The sequence below is a fragment of the Aethalodelphis obliquidens genome, unplaced genomic scaffold (assembly GCF_003676395.1).
Source record: "Aethalodelphis obliquidens isolate GAN/ISIS:26980383/991018 unplaced genomic scaffold, ASM367639v1 scaffold71, whole genome shotgun sequence".
Taxonomy (NCBI): Eukaryota; Metazoa; Chordata; class Mammalia; order Artiodactyla; family Delphinidae; genus Aethalodelphis; species Aethalodelphis obliquidens.
The window spans coordinates 10,354,602-10,372,340 of record NW_020838015.1 but is presented as its reverse complement, the minus strand read 5'-3'; the positions used below and the strand labels follow the sequence as shown (position 1 = coordinate 10,372,340).

Here is a 17,739-nt window from a genome sequence, read left to right as displayed (position 1 = left end):
AGTTGGATGCGCCACACGAACTATGAGAATCGTACAATATCTTGGCTTTGCCCTCCAAACTTACAGCCACACAAATATCCACCAAGGACCAAAAGAATCTCCTCACCTTCATGCCAAAAGTGAATATAGTGATGACAATTTTCAGTATGAGTGTCAAGGCCAGCTGCCACATTGCGCTGTAGACTCCCACACCAGCTGGTCTGTCGGGCAGCTCACCCGCCTTGCTTGTGTTGAAACGGTTCTCATAATCACAGAGCTTAGAGGAGTCCAGAAGGCCACAGTCATTGAACAGCTCAGAAATGAGCTCACTTGTGCTCATACGGGTGTACTCATTGGGGAAAGCCAGGATGGCAGTGATGGCCGTCATGACGAGTACCTCTATGACAGGATACTTGCCCAACTGGGTGGTCTTACGCTTCCGACACCAGGCAATATTGGTGCGGATAAACAAAGCTCCCCACAGACCACCAAATATGCCCAACAGAATGAAGGGCACGAGCTCAAAGAGATGCCATGGGGTGTGAAACTCCACATAAAATAGAACCAGGCGGCTGTTCCCAAACGGATTGATGGAGCGTAGAGTGAATGCTGCCACTAAAGCAGCAAAAAACGAACGCCACAGTGTTTTGAGGGGAAAGTAGTAGCTGACCTATAAGAGAGAAAATGAGAAAGTAAGCTCAGTCAACGTGCATAAACTGGGGTGAAAACTGGTGCTGCAGGAATTAGAGTTGAGGATGAAAATGGCCTGGAGATCTCTGGCCCCGTGGCAAAGCACTGGAGCTGGGCAGAGCACTTTGGGACTGCAATGTACACAGACAATGGCCAGAATTCCTGGCACAAAATCATGTGCGTGGCTCTACAGACAGATAAAAGTATTACCTCTTCTAGGCTGAATAATACTCCGCCAATAGGTGCCCCAAAGGCTACAGATACACCGGCTGCAGCTGCAGCTGACAAGACCTATGATGCAAAACCCAAAATTAGTGAATAGATCAAGGCCACTTTCCTACCTTCAATCACATTTTAAAAAGGAATGTTAGTGGTTACTAAATAAAAAAACAATTTTATATGCTCCATATCCAGTTTATCAAAAATGAAGTTCAATGTATATTTACTTTGAGAGCAAACACTGTATGCTGAATTTTGAACACATGGTTCACATGCTGGTACATGTAGAGGGCCTTCCTTCGTAATTAATTTAGGCATGTACTTGATCCCAAATTATGCCCCCATCCCCAACACTCCCAATTCCGTAACTGATTTTGAGTCTGCAGACCTATTTATCACCTAAATGAGATACTTCCAGTGATGTATTTACATAGCACTTTCTTTATAAAGGAAAGCTTTTAAAATGAGATTTTAAAGGTTCTAATGATACAAAACTGAAGTAATGATTGGCTCACAGCTAGTCAGAAGTTGAAAATATTCAGACAATAAGTATTTAGAGTTTCCTGTACTATGTGCCCTACTCCATGCCTAGTGACCTATGGAAACAGAAGTAGGGGGGCGACTAGAGGCAAAATTGGGGATAGATTTTGAAAGGAAGAGAAGACCTAAATGTGTTTAGGTGTGGCAAGGAAAAGGGTGAGGAGGGAGGGGAAGAGGAAGAAGCTGTGAGAGAGAAATTAAAAGGGACAAGGAGATGGGGAAAGAGAGCAAGTGATATTTCGAGAGCACCATCTTTGTATGTCATAGGCATTGGCGTGTGTATGTAAAAGGTGCATGACAAACACACCAGAATTAATAGAAGGATAAAGTCCTTTCATTGGATTCTGGTTGCTGTGGGGTGGTATATAATTTGTGGTAGTGAGGAACTATTTTTAAAAGGAAGTTGAATAAAATTAAGAGTTTTTGAAGAAAAAATGGTTCTTGGCAAAAATAAATAGGCAGGTTTCTCTGGGAGTGCAGGATGGCCAAAGAAAATGAAGGGGGTGGGGGGGAAGAGTGATCTCTGGTGCTAGCTGGGGAGGACTTTGAAATTCAAGGCTAGAATGACTTTCATCTGAGAAGGATGAGGACATTTAACATGGAACTTGAGAAAGGGGATTTCAGTGACTTTGTTTAGGTTGAATTATGAGGGAGAAGAAAGAATCGAAGTGGCCTATTTGCCTTAATATTATGTTGTAGAGTAGGGTCTATCTACACCCTACCTTCTCAAATCTCTATTTTACTCTCAACCATCTGGCCACTTTGACAAGGCCCTGGGACATAAAAGGGTTACTGCTGATGGTGAGAACAACAGGAAAAAATAACTGCAAAGTCTGAATAAGCAACAGGAAGTGAATGACATTCAAATATTCATGAGTTTAGTTAGAAATATATATGACATCTGTACAGAGAACCAGCCAAATGAAACTCCTCTCTTATTTTATAAAGAACTATTTGAACAAAAATGTCAATTTTTATGGAATGAAAGTAACCAGCAATCTACAGTTTCAAAGTTACCTCTACCTATGCAAAACCAGCAACAATCAACACTTTACTCTTGACAGTTAAAATGTTTTTTTTTCATGTCTTTAGCTTCTGTTATACATTATTCCTGTCTAACAACCTCACTAATTTAATACTGCCTTTATGTCCCTCTACATTTGACAGATAGCTAAACAACCTACTCAGATTTCCCCCTCTCTCTCCTGCTAGCCTACCTCTCCTGCCAGGAACTTTCCCCCTTGAACTATCAAAATGTATTCCATATTTGAAATTTCAACATGTTTGAGTTTCCTTCCGAGTGTTATGGTGAATTTTGTTTTGTTTTGTTTTGTTTTCAGAACAAATCATTAGGTTCCAATTTTGTGAAAAATCCTTTCCAATGAAATGACCTTGGTCTTGACCCATTCCATATGTGATTTCTTTGTAATTCAAGGAAAATAGAGCAAGAACCATTTTCTTAAATCCTTAATTATAGCAGGACAAAAGTAACCAATGACTTGGAACTTTTAAAAAAATGTTCTTCCTCCTCAAAATGACATACATTAACAACTGTATAAACACGAGAACAACTATAGAGATGCTGCAGTGGGGTTAATTTAGCGGGGTTGAGCCAGAAGACAAGGGAGAGAGAGATCCAATACAGAGAGAAACCAATGCAGCGTCCTGATAGGTAGAAATAAAAGATGGAAAAGCTGGCATCTTAAACACATGCTGAATTTTATATTCTTTCACAGGGATAAACAACTTTCTTTTAAAATAATCTTCCATTAGTTTTGTACTTATTTTGTAATAGAAATAGCACATGCTTGTATAGAATTATTCATAATAAAAAGTTGACGTCCTTACTTCTCCCTCACTTTCCCCCTCACCAGAGGTAGACATTTTTTAACAGTTTGGGGTGAAACCACTTTCCAGTCATTTTCTTTCTAGGTGCATATATACATACTTTTCAAAAACATTAACTGATTTTTACTATACACATTATTCTGAGATTGGCTTCTAAAAGTTTAATGGTATTTGATAGCCATCATTCCATGTGAGTATACATAGCATTATCTCATTCTTTTTAACAGTTGCACAGTATTCTAGAGTATGGACAGAATGTTGTTTAATCAGTCCCCCATTGATGGACATTTTGATTGCTTCAGTTTTTCACGATGTTGACAGATGCTTCACTGTCCATCCCTATACATCTTTGTGCACACATGGTAGGATGTCTGTAGGATACATTTCTAGAAGTGGAACTTCTGGGTCAAAGGGCATTTGCATTAACACTGGTAGAATCTCCCAACTCTCATCCCTAAGGTTGTACCATTTATGCTCTCACCAAAAAAGAGACTATTAAGGCCGTTTGTTATTACCTCTCTGCGTTTGGCTTCATTCTTCCTGTATTTGTTGAAGCAGTGGCACAGGATGTTCCCACAGCAGCAAGCCACGTGCACTAGGGGGCCCTCTTTGCCCAAGCTCAGGCCAGATGACACTGCCAGCACCAGTGTTATGGTTTTGATAATCAGGGTCCACTTACCCAAATAGCCCCTAATAATGAAACCACTCAAGATAGTTTTTATCTGCAGGTCAAACACAGAGAGATTGAATACAGACTAAGTAAGGAAACAAGGCTAAGAAGCTATAAATCTGGTCCTCGTTATAGAAACTGCACCTTTTGAAAACAACTGATATATAAATGCTTGACCCACAGTGATCCCAGTTTGGGAGGGAGCCCAGCAGCCCAAGAAAGTGAGAAATGTTCTTTAAACTTTCATGTTCCTTTTTTTCTTTTTGGCCATGTGATAGCTGGGCAAGGTAGTATTGTAAGTATGAGAGTGCATTGTATGGAGAAGGGGCGGCAGAGAGGGAGGGTGTTTCCCTTACTTAATCCTTACAGGCTAGTATAGCCCTGATTCTCTACCAAGGAATCTGTAACTATGACTTGGTCAGGAAACAGAGAGGGGGCAAAGTCATCCAGGTAACCTAAAATCTCTGTGGTTTCAGTCACTGTCAAGCAATCTAAACCAAAAGTACTTAGAAATAGGGTTTTAGTCACCCTCCTTCTAGCCCAAATCATATTGCAGGAAATGTAGCAAAACAGTTTTATTTCTTCTGCTCTAACAAAGTTAACAATACCACTATTTTTTCAGACCAGAAGCCTGGGATCTACCCTAGGAGCTTCTTGGTTAGGGAGTCGGGGAGGTCTTCAGGGGCCTGGTTCACCAGGAACCCGGAGGAGGCTAGGAATCAACTCCTTTATTTATTTATTTATGGCTGTGTAGGGTCTTTGTTGCTGTGCTCAGGCTTTCTCTAGTTGCAGCGAGCAGGGGCTACTCTTTGTTGCGGTGCACAGGCTTCGCATTGTAGTGGCTTCTCTTGCTGCGGAGCACGGGCTCTAGGCGCGCAGGCTTCAGTAGTTGTGGCTCTCAGGCTCTAGAGTGCAGGCTCAGTAGTTGTGGCACACGGGCTTAGTTACTCCGTGGCATGTGGGATCTTCCCGGACCAGGGATCAAACCCGTGTCCCCTGCATTGGCAGGTGGATTTTTAACCACTGCCCCACCAGGAAGTCCCTCAACTCCCTTTAATGTCCAGGTAGCCCAGCCTGGGAGGAGACTGAAGGGAAGATCTAGAGAGGCCCTAGATTGCCTCGTGATCTGATCCTGCTTGATATTCAACTGTGGTATATGCTGGAATACATATTAAATCATTTTAACTAAAAAGGATTCATTATTGTTACCATTTATAAACCATTTTAGAGACTCACCTCAGGGATTCCGGAGCCACAGGCGTACGGTGCGAACACCTTGACAAGAGATACGGCAAGGAAGGCAAATAGGAGAGCCCAGAGGACATACATGAAGTAATTGACTATGTAAGCAAAGGCTCCCTGGAACAGGGGAAAAAGAAAGACGCTTGTTTTAGCCCAGACAGCCTCAGTGAGGCATGCATCTCTTCTGAGGAATGGGTTTTCAGGAGAGGAGGTCAGAAAGAAAAAAAAAACAACATTAAATTGCTCAAGATGTTCCTTCCCAGACTGTCAGCAAAGCAACTGTCAGCCCACTTGCTACTGAAAATGAGAGGCTTTGTTACACCCAGAGGACACTGACAATGCCTTCTAAGGATGGACAAGAACGAAGAAGCAAATTCACTTTCTATATGAGTGCTTTGATAGATTTTGTAGTCAAATATATATGATACTATGTCAATTTCATTAAGAGTCTTAACAGCCCTTTTATTGGAATGGCTGAACCTTGACTACACATTTGAAGTGAAGACTGGCTCCAGAGTTCCATTAAATTCATCCTTGCCTACTACCTACCTTGGTGTCAAATTCTCATAGATTAGAGTATCTAAAATTCTTTGGTATTTTTCTTAAAATAAGCAATGACATTCTGTAGAGACCACCACATCTTTGAGAGAATTTTGCCACTGTCGTAGCAAAGGTGTAGTTGCTGACTGGCAACAAGAAAATGCAGTAGAAAGTTTTGGGCTCTGACCATCAAACAAAATCAGTGAGATGCCAGATATCCCAAAGAATAAAACAGCAACAGCTATTTTTAAAAATGGAGAGAATATACTTATGAGACTATCCCCCTATTATAATGAAATCTGCCAGAAATCTAATTTTGACCACTAGCAAGCATTCACCAACATTAAAGGGCTCGCAAAATAGCTATGCCTTACAAAAAAAGATATTTTGAACACTACCAGATGATGCTTGCTCATAGAAACATTTGAAGTTGAAACTCACTCAAATTACATGAAACACAAAACTCAAGGGACTTTCGACTTTTTAAAACCTAAAACACTATCAAAATAATTCATTGACCTAGACAAGGAGAACCAAAATGCTCAGGTTTTTTCTGAGTTATAATTTTGACACAGGTTTCCCATTATTTTAGTCCCTCAGAGGAACAAATAATTGCTCTCTTGGCCTTTAGAATGTAGCTAGGGAGGAAGAATACTCTAGAAGTAGGAGACAAAGAGGAAAAGGGAGGGAAAGAGGAAGTAGCTGAAACTGACTAGAGGCAGAGACCAGGAGGTCAAGTTCTTGGCAGGAGAACTCTTCTTAAAACCTAGAAGACTCTTTCCCCAGGCAAGAATTTCATTCATTAAAAGGAGGGCCAGAGAAAGTTGTCACTTGTGCAAATCTCTGGCTCCAGTTTGAAAGTTATGGTTGGAACACTTAAACGCATGCACACAGCTCTCAAGGAGTAGCATGGGGGAGCCTTGTTGTGATGGAACAGTAGTTCTACATCTTGATTGTGGTGGTGGCTACACAAATCTACACATGTGCTAAAACTGTGGAGAACTATACACACACACACACACACACACACACACACACACACACACACACACACACAGACTCACCCTAAATCCGGAGCTTCTCAAACTTTTCAACCCAAGTACATACTCCTAATCTAGGAGAGAGGATAGGGGGTGGGGTACCCAGAGCAGAGCTGAAATAGATATTCTGTTTTTATCTTAAACATAGGACTTTTGCATTCCTTTTTAATGATTGTTTACATTTAATTTTTGAAAAAAATTTTCTTCCAAATACTGATCAGGAAAAACTGATATTCTGGGAAAGCACATAGCATGTATCCTGAGGTTTCACATACCCTCTGGTACGCTGACCTAACCCCAGTCTGAGAAGCACAGACTTAAACCCTCTCACACATATAGTATGTAGCTAACCCAAGCCAATATGCACAGTCAGATATATGTACATAAACACTCTTATTTCTGACTTTATTATTTTCTTATCCTTCTCTTACCTTCACTGAATCTGTGGGGGTGTGTGCCATTTCAAATTGTTTGTGGACCAAGATAGGTACGAAAATAAATTTTAAAAGTACAAACAAACATCCTAGTCTTGTCCCCCTCACTTTACCAACAGAGTAGATGAGGAGTGAGCTGAGATAGTACCTGTTTTAGTTGGTGGAAGCCAGAGTGGAATTGGGAGTTGAGAGTTGTTTTGTGTGCTTTCGTGTTTAGTAGGAGAGATCTAACATACAAACCAAATGGTAAGAGAAAGGTAAGGAACCAAAAAACAAAATTACTTTTACATCCAAAAAGATACGCTAAAAGACAATGACAAATGAACATTTTAATCTCAAAATGTATGGGCAATTTTATCCCTGGGTTTCTGTTATTTTGCTATGGAATGTATCATAATTTTTTTAATGTTCTAATGCAATGCTCAGGGAAAAATCGCTTAAACACATTTTTAACCCATTCCATCCTTTGTTAGAAATTATAGCTTACCTGTTGGCTGACTCTGACATTTCTACGGAAATAGCTAGAGAAAGATTCAGTCACACGGTGTACTAACAACTAAGAAGAAACATCAGGCTTGTTTAAAACAAGCAAAACATTTTAAGTTGTTGTGTAAGCATCAAAAAACTCCACATGTCAGAAGAGATAGAAATAGGACTGCCCTTAAACCACAGAGAAAGGCAGCTGGCACTGGTTCCCCTTTTCATGAAAAGGAAAATAAAGGAAGCTTCCACATTTGCCACAGGGACAGTATAAGAAATGAAGTAAATGTAAGAATAATTAAATCAGTGGTTCAGAAATCTTCACTACGTGTTACCTCATTTGTGCTGATGATAAGCTGGGACCAGCTATTCCACTCTGGGCATTTGTCTCTGTCTTCAAAGGTGACGTGCTGGGAGTTCCAGCAACAGTGTTCATGGTTAAACCAGATTCCCCCTGTGCATATACCTTCTTTTAAGTCTGTCATCCAATGAGCAGAGATGTCTATCAAGCCAGCTAGGGAACCTGATTTGAGGGGAGGGAAGGAAAGGCCACAGTTGTCAGAGAAAATAAGGGAAAAGGAATCAAAATAATGGACAAGTATATACTTTCTCATTCCATCTGCAACCTCCTTCTGATTGTCTGTCTGCTTGCTTTTCACCTTTTATCTCTAATGGATTTTACCTGTTATTAAATGCCTGTTCAAGAGGGGAAAAAATAACAACAACATTGTCTGCATTAAACACTGTGTGTGCAGGATCTTTATTGTATATGGGAAACTTAGAGGAGAGCAAAGTGGTGGGGTGGGAGCAGGGGGCGAATGGATTTGACTTTTAGCTGCTTCCCCGGCAAAGACTCTGCTTTGACTTAGAGTTGATGAATACTGATCCATAAAGACGGTCAAGTTTCTTAAAGTTTATTTTATTCTCACTTTATACATAAAACTGAGAAAATGTGAATTGCCCACGTTGAAGAATATTATATGATATTTATTTGAGATGGCTTGCCAAGGGCAATTGATGAACACTATGAGGAAAAGGGCTCAGTCTCCACACCGATTTGGCTCCAGCAGCGAGGGAATTTGAGTGGTGGCAGGAAGGCATTCTAGGCTAAGGGAACTGAAGTTATAAAAGCACAAACTGTGATGTACATGGAAGATTAGATGAAGCTGTAGGTAGGTTGAAGCCTCCTGAGCCTAGGATGTGAACATTCTGAAGTTTTCTTAGTGACAAGGAACAAATAATATTTTATACAGAACGTTCCTCAAAGAAAATTATGAGAAAATGAATGGGGACTAATGCACTGCGGCTAATAGACTGATAGGGTTAAGATAGTTATAGTACTTTCAATTCTGCCCTTCTCATCATTTCTGCTGTCCAGATGAAGAAACGCTGGCATAAAGAAATTAAATGGTCTAGAATCGTGCTTTAGGGAAATAGCAAAGACATCATAAAATTCACAGCCCCTGAATTCCCAGACTGTTCCTGCATTCTGACACACTGCTTCTATTGTTGCTCTCCAATGCTTAAAAACAAAATACCCTGTGTGTATGAGGGAAAGAAAAATATTCACTGACCACCTAGTGACAAGACATACATTAAAAAGTTGAGGATATTACGCCTATGTTCCAACAGGCTGGAGGCCATGTCATGTGTATGTTTTGGTAGGTGCTAAGAGTGTTAACACACTCTCTTAGTTATTTACATATTTGAATAACCTAGTCAAATCTAACAAATTGTTTGACACCTACTCTTGGCCACTCCAGTTCCCGCTGTCTCTTCCTTCTAACTCCTATTGCACTTATTGCCTGGATTCAGAAAACTAACACGATGTTAAAGAGTTTGGCTAATTCTCTGGTTGTTTCACGTGTGCATGTCTTATTCTACCTAACACTGGTACCCTTCATCCTATCTTCCCGTCTACATCTCCTTCTCCTTCTTTTCCCAATTGGCTCTTTCCTCCCTGGTTACAAATATTAGCAGGTTTCCCCTACCCTAAAGAATGAAATGCTTCCCCTTGTCTATGCTACCATTTCAAGCTTCTGTCCCTTCTCTCCTTCCAGTGACTACCCAGTATCCCCAAAACTTCTACAATGGTTGCCTTCCCTTGCAATCTGGTTCCTGGGTACTCCCTGGTGATCCAGTGGTTAGGACTCAGTGCTTTCACTGCAGGGGCCTGGGTTCGATCCCTGGTAGGGGAACTAAGATTCTGTAAGCTGCGTAGCGCAGCCAAGAAAAAAAAAAAAAGAAATCTGGCTCCTAATATTTATCTGAGATGTTTTTTCAAGGTCACTGGTATCCTCCTAACTGCTAAACTACATAACCTTTTCTCAGTCCCCTTCCTTCTTGTCAGCTTCTGTGCAATACTCGACATTACAGACCACTCAGTCTATTATGAGCCAGCTCTAAATTGTCCAGACCACGTCTCTCTTCTGTGCGAGCCAGAAAAGGGACAGCATTAACACCCTAGACCATGGGTTGGCAAACTATGGCCCGAGGGTCAAATCTGCCTCTGTGTTTTTAAATAGAGTTTTTCTTGGTCACAGTCCAGCGAGTTTATTTTCCTACTTTCTACGGCTACATTCTTGCTATACAGACAATTTGGCCCACAAATCCTAAAATATTTACTATCTGGCCCTTTACAGAAAAGGCTTGCTGACCCCTGGCCCAGATAATCTTTGAAAACTCTGCTATGGATGAACCATTTCTCATTTGCTGCGATCATTTTATACTCCATGGCTCATGAATTATCTCTAGGTAACAGCAGCATTGTGAACAACTGGGCACTGTGTTGAGTGGTGTATCGCTGTATTTCATTCAATTCTCGCAACAAACTTGTAATATAGGTACTCTTATCCCCATTTTACAAGTCAGTAAACTAAAACTTCCAAGGGTTAAGAAACTTGCCTGAAGTCACAAAACTAGCAAGCGGTGGGGCTGGGATTCAAATCCAGGTAGCCATAAACTAGAGCCTGTGCTATTAACTACCATTCCATCCCAACCGCCATCCAATTTCCCACCTTTTATTTTAGCTGAATATTCTAAATCTTCCTAGGCCCATCTTCTAATGCCACAAGGATATAAGTCTCAGCATCTCTGCCTGGTATTCTTGGCTTTCTGCTTTCCCCATGGGAGGGGAAGCCTGCTTGGGAACCTGCTTTAAAGCTGTATTGCATAGCAAGTGTGCTATTCGTGTTTAAGATTATATATTATTTGGAGTGGCTTAGAAGGTTGATGGAGAAGATAGGAAAAGGTGGTACCATCCCAGTCCTCGGTCACCATGAAAGAGTAAGAATTTAGGCCCCCTAAGGGTATGAGCCATATCTTACATGCTTTTCTTTACTCCCAAATGAGAGAGCAGATATTTAAGAAATAGCTACAAAAATCTCTCAGGAAGTCCTCTTCTACATGTTCTTTCCTAAACCCCATGCTTACTAACATGTTAAAAAAAAAGGGGGGGGGAATTCTCTGGCTGTCCAGTGGTTAGGACTCAGTGCTTTCACTGCTAGAGCACGGGTTCAATCCCTGGTCGGGGATCAAGATTCTGCAAGCCACGCAGCACGGCAAAAAAACAAAAACAAAAAAAGAAAACCCTGTCTCTAATAGAAAGGTTCTTCCTCAAGACAAGCACCAAAAGGCAGTACTAACAGCACCTTTAAATGGATACAATATTTTATAGCATACAAATGCACTTAAATGCATTTCCTCATTTAACCTCATTTATTTAAGGAAGGAGATGAGGTATTACTACCTCTTTATAGACGGGGACATCAAGCTTCCCAAAGGTCCACAAACAATTCCGTTCATGTAGGAAAACAGTAAAGCACAGTATTCAATTCAGTTCATGACTTGGGAGAGGGGCACACCACAATTTTAGGAGATTTGTTTAGAAAGCTCACATGGTTTACCATACCTGATAAAAGCCCAATAAGTAGCATCAACAACCAGCCAGAAAAAGCATCGCTCACACTGTGAATTAAGGCCCATGTTGACTCCTTGCTTTTATTGGTAATCTAGGGAGAGATGAGAAAACATTGATACATTCTACACACACTCTTGCTTTTTTACCTCAAAATGTGCGATAAAGAAACACAAAGACAAACCTATTCATTGGAAATAGATTCCAATTTAGAGTTACTTCTCAAATCTTTGGCTGAACCAACGCCACCGCGAACTTTGAGCTTTATTGAACCCTGTCTTACTGAACCCACCTTCATCTCCAGTATTGCAATGTCTGCAAGTACCTTATTCAGGACTTCCCTATTAGCTGCTAAATTCTTATAACATCAATCTGTTTTGCTTATTGCAGCGGTCTCTTTCTAGCCTGGACATCAGATAGTCCAAAGATGGTCTCTTGACTCACAGCAAATAGTTTGATTGTTTTTCAAAGAATAAAAAAACACGGGCTTATTTGAGGGGTTAAAAGTACAATTTGTGGTTTTCTACCTGGGGCTGTGCTTCAGGTCAGGCAAATTCCAAGACTTGATACCACAAACCTCTTACTGTACAGTGATCACAGATGTTAAATGATATCAGGGATGATCTCTTTCATTTTCAAAAACCTGCTGGGAATATCTGCAGCTTTCAAGAGGTGCAGAAACTTTTACCTTTTAGGTCCTAGCCTTGTTAATTTAACCCTTCAGTGCCCACACTTCAAAACCAAGCATTCTAACAGCTTTGTCATTAGTGCTTCCCCCTTCTCTGTACCTGTTTCTTTTTTTTTTTTTTTTTTTTGGCGGTACGTGGGCCTCTCACTGTTGTGGCCTCTCCCCTTGCGGAGCACAGGCTCCGGACGCGCAGGATCAGCGGCCATGGGCTCCGGACGCACAGGCTCATGGGCCCAGCTGCTCCACGGCATGTGGGATCTTCCTGGACTGGGGCTCGAACCCATGTCCCCTGCATTGGCAGGTGGACTCTCAACCACTGCGCCACCAGGGAAGCCCTGTACCTCTATTTCTTATCTTTGAAAGTGTAAGTTAGCTACCCCATCTTGATCTGCAGTAACATCACAAGTAATAAATTACTATAAAATTTTAAAAGCAGTTTAAAATTTCATTTTGACTTATGACTTTAAGTTTCCAATTTAAGTGCTGAAAGTAGATGAGGTGATACTTTTCCCTATGACACTGTTTCCATTCAGATGATGAACAGTTAATGCTAAAAAAGGTCACCTTTGAACATTTGAGAAACACATTTTAATTGATTTTAAATTATTATTAGCTGATATAATGTGCCTCAGATGCAACCATTTTGATATAACGGGAAATGTGCCCTTGTCATATCACAGGTGGCTTTCACAATCTAAGTAACATGTTGAATAAGCAAATGGTGACAAACTGAACTCTGAATACAGATAGCAAAAATTCTAAAGCCGTAAGATTCTATATTTTAAAGGCTGCCTGATGAATTGATATAACAGAAAGCATATGTGTGTATGTTCCCAAATAGCAGGAATCTTATTAAAAAAAAACGAATGTTTTACAGAGATCACCTTTTTGAGTTAGGAGAAGAAAACTCTATGGGATTATGACAAATCCAAGGACTACAAAGAAATTTCTCAAAACCTGTACCTGGGACAACCTGACTCCTGGGATTAGGTGGTCTTGAGAAAGCCAGTCAGGAGCTCGGAAAGGAATGAAAAGTGATCTGAACCTGACTGCTCAGGAGATTCACTCAGGTCTAAGAGGAGGAAATCATGAATTTAGGAGAGAATGGAGTCAACTTAAAAATCGAATTTTAAATTTGGAATCAAAGCAGAAATAGTAAGGAAGAAAAAATAATCATACTTACTGTTGGCTGAAGAAATGTTCCCTACTGAATCAGGATGACTGGGGCTGGGGCCCTACCTTTTGAATAAGCTCTCTATGTGCTCCTGACACAAACTAGAAATTGTGATTCCCTGATTTAAATGATACACAGCAATAAGTTAAAGGCAAATGACCTTGGCGGACTGCTCTGAAAAGTTTTCACAGTACTTTGAAAAGAGAAAAGTAGGGAGACTCTCTCGTCATATTCAAAACAAAACTGGGCCATAGCTATAAGTACCATCTATCACCTATCATATTAATGTCATTGATTTGAATTTGATTGGTCTTGTGGTTTTGTGTGAGTTGAATGCGTAAATTTGCTTTGGTTTTATGGTTGTACAAGAGCTATAATCACGGGTTTACCCTGTAAGCTTCAGTAAACACTACAGCTCTGAGATTTTTTTTTTCTTTTATTCCTTTAAAAAGAGCCCATTTACTTTTCTTAGGTGTAAAAATCCTGCTTCAAGGGAAAACCATAAAAGAGAGATGAGATGGGGAAGGAAGATCTTTGAAATTTAATTTGGTTCCTCCCACCAACTTTGTTTTCACCTCTCTGCACAGGCATTTATACCCAAGGATCCTTTTCAACCACTTACTATCGGGAGATAAATCATCATTAAATATAAATTCTTTTCAAAATCATATACAAGATACCTTAAAAATAAAAATATATTAAAAATAAAACCCTACATGTCCAACAGATTCAGCCACATCCAGTGTTGAGGGAAAGAATACATATAAAGAATCTATATCTTCAACTTCTTCTCCTGAAGTTTCCTAACACTCACTCACAAAGTATCTTTCGTCTTACCTCTCGGTGCCTATCCCGGTCTCGAGACTTCTCTCTCACCCAATCAATTGTATTGAAATCATCATAGGTCCCCACACCAGGGATTGGCTCCTCCAAGAAGTCCATCATCCTATTTGAAGAACCTATTCCTCCACCATTGTATGACTTGTCCTCTGGATTGAACAGAAAACAGACATTAGTACTTCAGACACTCTGGACATTTTTAATACCTCTTTTCTGAGCACCAAGAGGTGAGCCCTTAAACTATCAGATGACTGCTGTTAGGGTGTGCTGATAAAGCAGAATAATCACCTGGTCGGAACATCCATCACATTCAGAAGTTTCTGTGGCTTAGGCACAAAACGATGAGCATCTCGAGGCAGTGTGAATGGAAAGGGACGTATGAGAGCCACAGTACAAAGGGAGAATTGACAGGGGTTGAAGTTCAGTGGGAAAGGATTTGTGAAACAAAAAACAGGAGCTTGGAGCAGCTTAGGTATTTCAGTTTCTGTTCTAGGATGAAGACAAAAGGGTCAAAGGTCTTTGCAGACAAATCAAGTCAGAAACCATTTTACATTTATAAGGCAGTAATTCCATCCTCAGAGGTGGCTTTTGCCTGAGTGGGGACTCCAAAGAAAGCACGTAGGTCTCTTCTAGAGTTAAGCTGGCTGGAATGTACATATTTCCCTTCCATAGATATAAGACTTTGATTCCTGATGCCATGGGTTTGTGGAAACTTTTACTGAGTATACCAGGACAGTCTAAGAAAAAAAGTGCATGGCTCAGAGATGACACGTCCCTCCCTGATCCTTCAACTGGAAGAAACATATCCTTTTGGCCAACAATCACAGTCCTTCACCTGCTTCGTTTTTAGCACTTCTACTACAATTACTTAAGCAAATGCTTTATCTTCTTTTCTAGACTATAAGCTCTTTGAGGGTAGCCCTATTATCTGATTTACCATTGCCTTCTCCAGTGTCTAGCACATGGCTACGACCCAATAAATATCAGCTGAACCCAAGTTTGTTTGATGAACAGTTGGGATGAGGGAGGAGTGTTCAAACTCAGAAGTTGCACTTACACAAGGTTCCTTAGTATTGCTTAACAAACTTCTTCAAAATATTTCCACAATCCTCTGGTGAAACAAGATTTCACTATTAAACACAAAATGTAAAACCGTATTCAGGAATGCATGCAAATGCACAATGAGGAAAAATGCAGAGTAATGCCATCAATGAACTCAACCAGCCACAGCTCACATTTGCAGCATCAACCTTGGCAGGGACAAAGTTCTATCGAGACTGTTTGGTGATGAATCCCTCTGTGAAGAAGGCCAAAGTGGGCCTGAGCTGACCCCCTCTTCCCCCATCCATACCCCCACCTTCACTCTAAACTCCTAATAGACAACTTGAGCACCCTCAAAGGATAAGTTTGAATTAACACTCAAGTTGCACCTGGTTTACAAAGTCTAAGTCTCCTGAATACCTAGTTCAGCATACCTTTCCCAAGCAACACACACACATGAAAGGAAAAGCTCTGCAGAATCCAAATCATAATAAGGGTGGGGGTGGGGTGAGGGTGGAGTGGAGGAGATGAACAAGTTAATCTTAAAACCCCTAACCAAAGTCCTTTCCATATCTTCAAGCATACCTGGCCATAAAATGGTTGGCTGCTTAATCACCAGCCCAGCATTTCCTATCATGTCAGTGGCATACTGATAAAGATTAATGCTGGTGCGTTGTTTGAGAGCTTGGAGGGAAACAGCCAACCGGGAAAAGAGGGCAGAAAGAGACTAAAGTATGTGGGGCAGGGGGGAACCAAGCTGTTTCAATTCTCAAGACAAACGCTGACATGAACACAGGACACCAACCAACCAGAAACTGACTTTTTAAAGCAGGTTAATGCTTCAATTGAATTTGGTCTGGTTTAAGTGTGCTCCTTTCAGGAGAAATTTTCAAAGGATTTTGTGAAACTGATTTTTAAAAGCACCCAATAGTTACCTAACGTTACGCTGTATATCAAATGAGGCCCCCAGCTGGAAGAATATTAAGACAAAATGAAGATCTGCAACAAGCTTCCTAACAGGAAAGAAAAAATCCTATTACATCACTAGGTAACATGAGCACTGCATCATCCTTCTTTGTAGATAGTCTCCTATTATAAATGCAAATTGTCAGGCAGCTCTAAAAGAGCAGGCAGTGATTAGAATCCGACAACAGACTGCTTGTGATTCTCCAGATCCCCTTCTCCCTGGGGTCACGCTTCGGTCCTTGGCCAGGCTCAAGTCTGCTTACCTTCAATCACAGCTTTCTTTTTTTCTGCCTCAAGGAAGAAATAACCTTGGCAGCCCGCATTTGCTCATTTAGGTTGAGGAGCTTTTACAGAAGGAGCCCCTGTCTGAACTGCTTTAGAAGGGCACTTGCTGCATTCTCTGCCTTTCACAGGAACAAACGCCACCTAAAGAACCACCAGTGTTCCCTGGCGGTCAGAATGTGATGTCACCGTTGGAATCACGTGACCAGACCCTTGGACCAGCCTTGGAGAAAGGAAGATTTTTAACCGAGCACAGAAGCCTTAAAGATGTAGTCTCATCTAAACAAATGTCATCAAACTTGGGGCAGTCAGGTCAGTTCAGAAAACTGGGATCCAGAAGTTTTAGTTTTCAGACCTCATTTAGCAGGAAATCTATGAAGGCAAAGTAGAAATATCGGAAAGCATTTAGAGTTACAGAGACCCTAAGTTTAAAAAAAGAAAAAACGAGGCAGGGGAGACAGGCAAATATAGAAAGGCTTTTTAAAAAAGGGCACTGGATACCAATAACAGATAAAATCTCACAAATGTAACAAGCTAAATAAGTGAAATGAGTGACAGATGCTGGACACAAGAGAGCACATAATATGATTCTATTCATGTAAGTTCAAAGTCAGCCAAACCTAAATTATATCATTTTAGGACACAAATGTAAGTGACTACATTCCAAAGAGAAGCAAGAAAATGACAGAAGTAAAGACAATAAAGCCAGAAGTAAAACCAGAGGAGAGAGGGGGTCGCCATCTGGATGGAGCACATGATGAGGGTGGGGCTTCTGGAAGGCTGGCAATTTTTCTTAATCCGGGCAGGGGTTACCTGAGTATTCACATTATAATTATTCTTTAAACTGTACACACATGTTTTATGTCTTTCTCTGCACACATCATAGAGAAAATTATGAAAAACTGAACCACATATGAACTTACTATACAAAGTCAGTTCTTTAATACCACCTAGTAACTTTGAAAACTCAGAAAGCAGTCGAGAAAATGAGGCGTGTTAGTGGTAGTGCTCTACCTAGAAAGCAACATCAAGTCTGATCTCATTAATCCAACCTGAGTAAAAGTAGCTATTTCAGCCATGAAAATTAATTCACTACTACAGTTGCATTGTTTCAAAGGCTTTCCCTTCTCTTGTCTTATTCCAAAGGCTA

The 17,739-nt window shown here is 40.7% G+C and overlaps 1 protein-coding gene across 4 annotated transcripts in view; it reads right to left on the bottom strand.

The window, feature by feature from the left end:
• The window catches only part of CLCN5 (Cl-/H+ antiporter 5), a 162,637-nt gene that overhangs the window by 12,804 nt on the left and 132,094 nt on the right, over positions 1 to 17,739 (bottom strand). For 3 of the 4 annotated variants that reach the window (XR_003429625.1, XM_027091232.1, XM_027091231.1), the window contains 7 exons: positions 14,298 to 14,449; positions 11,593 to 11,692; positions 8,018 to 8,205; positions 5,183 to 5,305; positions 3,792 to 3,998; positions 880 to 960; positions 107 to 649 (listed from right to left, as the gene is read on the bottom strand). Coding sequence is in view for 3 of the 4 variants with exons in the window: in XM_027091232.1 (XP_026947033.1) it covers positions 107 to 649; positions 880 to 960; positions 3,792 to 3,998; positions 5,183 to 5,305; positions 8,018 to 8,205; positions 11,593 to 11,692; positions 14,298 to 14,449 (1,394 nt within the window). In the remaining variant the exon portion in view is untranslated. The remainder of the gene's footprint in view (positions 1 to 106; positions 650 to 879; positions 961 to 3,791; positions 3,999 to 5,182; positions 5,306 to 8,017; positions 8,206 to 11,592; positions 11,693 to 14,297; positions 14,450 to 17,739) is intronic. The other variant, XM_027091234.1, reaches the window with a different exon arrangement.